Source organism: Fusarium keratoplasticum, chromosome 2, assembly GCF_025433545.1.
Source record: "Fusarium keratoplasticum isolate Fu6.1 chromosome 2, whole genome shotgun sequence".
NCBI classification, from domain to species: Eukaryota; Fungi; Ascomycota; class Sordariomycetes; order Hypocreales; family Nectriaceae; genus Fusarium; species Fusarium keratoplasticum.
In genome coordinates, this window is record NC_070530.1 from 4,524,439 (window position 1) to 4,530,447 (window position 6,009).

General features: G+C 50.0%; 3 protein-coding genes across 3 annotated transcripts; 2 read left to right on the plus strand and 1 right to left on the minus strand.

Annotated features, from left to right (window-relative positions):
* Nucleotides 1-225: 225 nt before the first annotated feature.
* On the plus strand, nt 226-2,679 carry NCS57_00330200 (NACHT domain-containing protein; the record flags this gene model as incomplete). The annotated part of the gene is made up of 5 exons (XM_053053305.1): nt 226-324; nt 401-500; nt 584-608; nt 672-1,145; nt 1,308-2,679. The coding sequence occupies 5 exons, from the start codon at nt 226-228 to the stop codon at nt 2,677-2,679; spliced, it is 2,070 nt and encodes a 689-aa protein (XP_052918551.1).
* A 457-nt stretch (nt 2,680-3,136) lies between these two features.
* Nucleotides 3,137-4,003, minus strand: NCS57_00330300 (uncharacterized protein; the record flags this gene model as incomplete). Its single annotated transcript, XM_053053306.1, has 2 exons — nt 3,137-3,789; nt 3,850-4,003. The coding sequence occupies 2 exons, from the start codon at nt 4,001-4,003 to the stop codon at nt 3,137-3,139; spliced, it is 807 nt and encodes a 268-aa protein (XP_052918552.1).
* Nucleotides 4,004-5,040: 1,037 nt separating this feature from the next.
* Nucleotides 5,041-5,560, plus strand: NCS57_00330400 (uncharacterized protein; the record flags this gene model as incomplete). Its single annotated transcript, XM_053053307.1, has 4 exons — nt 5,041-5,087; nt 5,156-5,357; nt 5,411-5,458; nt 5,507-5,560. The coding sequence occupies 4 exons, from the start codon at nt 5,041-5,043 to the stop codon at nt 5,558-5,560; spliced, it is 351 nt and encodes a 116-aa protein (XP_052918553.1).
* Nucleotides 5,561-6,009: the final 449 nt, after the last annotated feature.

Below are 6,009 nucleotides of genomic sequence, written 5' to 3' on the forward strand. Positions count from 1 at the left end.
GGCGCTTCTCCAAACCTTGACACGGCGACTGAAAGGCGATGAAGTCAAAGAGTCGATTCTTGGTTTACAGAGATGCAAGACATCTTTGAACCTGGCAATCAGCTCCCACAACTCGTAAGTTGAGCTAATTGAGAGCACTGGTTGAAACTGCCGTTAGTAATACTTGAACACAACAGACTCACAGTTCAAAACATAGAGCGCCTGTCCATTTCTTTGAACACCAAGATGGACGAGTCGTGCGGACAGTTAGATGAGCTGGCCATGGCCCGACTAAGTATGCCCAATTTTCAGCACTTTGCGAGCCAAAACAATGTTGATAACGAGGTTAGATGAACGACAAAGCGCAATCGTGGATTGGCTTTCACCTTTGAAACCAGCTCACGACCACATACTCGCACAGTCCTCCCATCAGTCTGGTACCTCGGAATGGCTTCAGAATGGGCAGGATTTCCAGGAGTGGTCGAAAGAAAGGAACTCCATCCTGTGGCTTACTGGTCCACGTACGTAAACTTACCATTTAGCCCAACACAAAAGCTTTTGAAAGCCATATCAAAGATCGTTGTTGCTAACACTTACACTCTAGCTGGCTCTGGCAAAACAATCATGATGTAGGTGCTCTCATGGAACCCTGTTTCTGGCATCATACCTTTTACTTACATTTTACCTTGAAGGAGTCACATAATCGAGTCGATGGCTTGCCAAACTCCTGATCATGAGTATGAACCGGCTTATGCCTTTGTCTATTGCAACTTCCGCAACCCCGGCACACAAGACCTGGTAAACATCATGGGAGCCTTCCTAGGCCAACTTTGCACCCAAATGGGTTATTTTCCCAAAGAACTGCAGAGTTCATTCCAGACAAGCACAGAGCAAGGCTGGGGCCAACCACCGGCCATTGAGATGATATCCGAAGAAATCAGGATGCTGTCGATGAAACGGCGAGCTTATCTCTTTGTTGACGGCATCGATGAAGTTGAAGATCCCAAAACGTTGGCAGAGATCCTAGTGTCATTGGCGGACTCATCATCCTGGGTCAATATCCTAGTCTCAAGCCGGAATGACGTTGCTATTCAGCGGGCCCTGTCGGATGTTCGGCGTGTGTCTCTCGAGCATCATGTTCCGGAGATCGACCAAGACATCGGACGGTATGTCGCGAAAAGGCTGAGCGGCGATCAAGACTTAGCCTGGCTATCAGCCGATGTCCAAAGCCTCGTCTCATCTTCTTTGTTGTCAAAGTCGAAGGGAAGGTAAGAGACTATAAAAACAAAGGATGGAATGGAATCACGCTGAGCTGACGCTACTTCTAGCTTTCAATGGGCATCTTGTCAGCTCGACTCTCTCAGCCGGTGCCGCACAATTAGGGACATCAAAAAGTCTCTGCAGAGGTTACCACAGGGGCTAAGCGCGACATACGCAAGGCTCATTCTGCGTTCATGCCCCGCAGATGTTGCGCTTGTGAAGAATATCATGACATGGCTCGCCTTTTCTTGTGTCCCTCTCACCCTTCCCCAACTGTGGGAAGCACTTGCAATTGAGAAAGGGGAAAATGTGATTGATGATGAGTCTCGACTACGAAGTCCTCAGGATATTCTCCTCCTCGGTAACAGTCTGATCGCCGTCTCACCAGATGGTCACGTTGCACTGTCTCATCTTTCTGTTCGGGACTACCTTGTGTCCACCGAAATTAGGAGCGACCCGAAAACGGCGGTCTTCGCTCTTGATCCTGGAATAAGTCACAGAGAGCTGGCTCAAGATTGCCTCACCTATCTGCTACTCTCTGACCTATCTTCTGGACCGTCAAACACGGAACAGGAGTACTTGTCTAGGCTGGTGCACTTCCCACTGCTTCAATACGCTACCAAATACTGGTTCTACCATGCTCGCAACGCGGTAGTTGACGATGAGATTCGAGACCTGACTATGAACTTCTTTGCACCGGAGGCAAGGGACAGCTTCATGTCCTGGGTTCAAGTCTTGAACGCAGATTCGCCATTCAAATGGAACGTCTACCCCAGACATGCAACATCGCTTTACTATGCTGCCTCGCTGGGACTTGACGAGGTAGTTGAGTCTCTACTTGGGTCGACAAGTCTAGAAGAGATCAATGCTCCCGGAAGCCGATTTGGAGGTACAGCAATCCATGCCGCAGCTATTCGGGGACATGTTTCAATCATCAAGAAGCTTGTTGCTGCAGGGGGTGAGGCAGGTAAGGCAGACTTCAACAAGGTAACTCCTCTGCATAGTGCTGCAAGTCGACGCAGCGTGGAAACCATCAAGGTCTTGTTGGAGCATGGAGCCCCAAAAGAAGCCAAGGATGGAATGGACGGAAAGACCCCTGCTGATTGGGCTAGACTAAGTGGTCATGTGGACGTGGCGAGGTTGATTGAAACATTTTCTGAAGAGGCTGGTCCGGAAAAAGAGCACCAGGGCAGTAAAGGAAAACGCACGAACTGCGAGCTACCTTCAGACACATTTTCAGACTCTATGCCTCACACAATTGAGGTGTGGCAACCGGGTGTCTGCTTCTTTCCCGACTTCTATGAGAGGAGATCTGGACTGGACTGCTCTCACATTGTTGGCATAACCATTGGGGAAGAGTCTTGTACCTTTGACAGCGACTTTACGTTCAGGCGGAGTGAAGGGCTAGATGATGGTTCGACCCCCCAGTGTGGTAGATAAGTGGTTGATATCGGTTAGTCGCATGTTGTTAAATTGCGATCGGCAACGCTGGCAGATTGTTTAACCTTTTTTGACAACATGACAGGATGATGCCCATTTTTAGGTCCTTTCTTTTATTAGTCTGTCACTTCTTCTCATCATGGGGGCTGGGATGTCACAGTATTACGCTTAAAATGGCTTTTTACACAATAACGGCTTTGAAACAACCTACTACATAAGGATGTCACAAGGCCGCCTCAGGGGCCAAGAGTCAAAAGGAACATGATCTATTAGAATGCAACTCGACCTTGAGGCTTTGAGGACCAAGCATTAGTCGAGACTGAGTCAGTTTCCTCCCAAAAGTATGTACAATTTCATCCTTGGTTGCTATAATTTCGCCTTCAACCTTGGATCCCAAGCTCGGTTGAGGAGAAGTCAAGTGCACTTAACCCCTCACCGTACCCCTGCAGCAGCAGCCTTAACGGAAGTTACCCTGTCCATGGCAGCGAGACAGGGGAGGGTTGCTTCCCCGCTTGACACACATGGAAATGGCTCCCTCGATCCACTTAATCCCGTTGTAGCTACCATCGTTGCGGCTGTCGGCGTACCACGTACCAATCTGCCGAGAAGATCCAATACAGCCACGGAACTGACGGCCGGATCGGCGGGTCGTGATGGGCTTGGTGATCATGACACCACAGTTTCCGTTCTTAACAGTGCCCTTGGTGATGATGGAGGTCTGAGTGGTCCAGGTGCGGCTGTAGTTGATGCCGAGCGACGAGCCGAGACGGTCCTTGATGAACTTGATGTCTATGCCGGCACTGCCGCCGACAGTGTTAGAGATGCTGTAGCCAGAAGAGACGCTGATGTCCATGTCGCCGACGGCGCAGACGACAGGGGACATCTGCATGTCCCAGTCGACAAAGGTCTCGGTCTTGTCGGTGACAATGTAGTTGGTGTTGTCGCACGAGGCGCGCTTCTGATGGCCGCCCTCAGAAGCTTCAGCATCCTCAAAATCGGGGATATCGGAAGCATTGTAGGAGACCCAGGAGGGATCAAGCTCGGGTGCACCGATCTTGATGCCGGCAGCCTTGAGCGAGGCCAGGTAGATATCCTCCTTGACGACGTACTCTTCAGAGCTGTTAGTACATGAACATGTACAAGACGTCAGGGCGAGAAGTTAGAACTTACCAACACCATCGACAGGAACAATCACGTCGGTGGGCTTGAGCTCATATCCCGAAGTCCATTTGACAGCGCCGGGATAGGCTTCGGCTTCGGCTTCCAGAGGCATGGCGCCAACTACGGAAGCGAGGAACAAGCCAACAAGGCCAAGGTGATGCATTTTGAAAACGATTGGTGGATTGTAAGAGTGACTGTGAGAAGAAGGCTGCAGAGACTGCGAGTCGAGGTGATGAGTTTTCTTCCAAGAGCCGTGGAGATGACCAGCTATTTATCTTTCACCACGATGACCTTCATGCTGTCGAGAGTCTTGTCGTTGACCTGGCGAAGTGACAGGGGGCTTCCACTGAGCCATCTCAAGTGCCGTACACATTCATGCGAACCCCTTGAGGGGTTTTCGTGATCCTGTCAATCAACAGACCGACGATGATCCCACAAGCCATCGCATATCACCCCACGCTCGAGATAGACCTAGACCTATGTCATCTTGGCATGAAACGTATCTAACCTCCAATTCTATCAAAGAAGCACGTGTGTGTGCATTGTCATTTTAATAGAGTTTTGTCGGTAACGCGCTATGGTTCGTTCACCTCCCTGTTTGGATCTTCGCGTGAAACAGAAATTCGTATAAGGACCCTTGGGCTTCTAGACCTCGTGCCGAGTCCCACAATGGAAGCTTTTAACGCCATGACATAGCAAGGGTCCGCCAGCCCAATGACACCTGGCTCGTGGAAATTTACGATCGCCATAGTTCCGAGTTCTACTATCTGGGCCAAGTGTCACTCCCCGGCAGGCATGTCAAACCAGTCTCGCCCCACCAGGATAGCCACATGTGATGCTATTCGGCATCTACCTTCTGAATCAAGCATGTATAATTCAATGCGCTATGATATATCCAACCAGGGCTCAAACTCTATCCACGTGCGAGTCGAGTCGAGTCGTCTGTCTTGGTGTAGAGATCAGCTGTCTGTCGGTCCGAGAGAAGATTGGAAGAAGGAAGGGATCATGGACACCACGGCAACTCGGCTTTGGCCGTCTAAGTCGTGGGGGCTGGGTGATAGAAGAATGGCAGTTGGATGGGAGACATGGGTGAAAGTCACGTCTATAAAAGCTCACGGCGCCAATGTCCCTCTCAATCCTCATCAGACTCCAAACTCGTTCTCTCTACATCCCAAAGGCTTCATCAGCACCTCTTTCATCATGCAGTTCTCCCTCTTCACCACCATGGTCCTCATGGCCGCCAGCGGGTTCGTCAAGCTCCCCATTCCTTATCCCTGGTTGCTATAAAGAAGCTAACAGTTGATGCCCCTTACAGTGCCAACGCCGACCTTCACCGCTCTGCCGCCTGTGTCTCCAACAGGAAGACCTCTCCCATCGGCGGCACTCCTTGGAGCCCCAGCTACAACTGGAAGACTTCTTACGAAGTCCTCCCTGACGCCACACGATGCGCTTGCAACTACTACCGCAACCGCAACACTGGTAACAAGAAGTGGGACAAGTGCCCCGACTGCACTTTCGTGAGTCTTGACTGTTACCTTTGCCATTGTATCCCAGCTAACCTCGTCTTTAGGATGGTATCATCTGCAACTCCAAGAACGGTCACATTGGTGGCGATGAGGTAAGATCCTAGTGCCCGCTATGAGGAGCGGTTCTAACCTTGCTGCAGTTCACTTATTACTGTGAGAAGAAGTGCGGCGCTCAGGGCGCTGAGGCCGACTAAAGCTGCTGCGTGTGGTGAGGATCTGTTGTCAAGAAGATGTTGTGATGAGAAGCCTTCGTTTCGTCATTAGCGGCTTGTGCGCTTTTGATTGTTCCACTGTACTTAGTTCTAAGCTTAAATTTACATATGTATATGCTCCAGAATCTGTAATCTCGGAAACTGAAGGGGCCTTTTACCAAGGATCTAGTGTTTTTATATGCCAGCCGCCGCGTGCTCGTATCGCATTTGATGTCGTGTCGTTGGGAAACAGCCGTGTACTCTCGGCAAAAATCAGACAGAGCCAAGACACATTTTGCGCCAGTGTTCTATTTTTCCCTCACTGTCACTTGTCATAATATTTTCTCCACTTGAGAATATTAGATGTGGGTTAACGAGTTTTGGCTTGTCATTAGGCAAGCTTGAAATTAGTTGAGAGTCTAGGGTATCTTTTAGTGTTATGTGCCAATTTC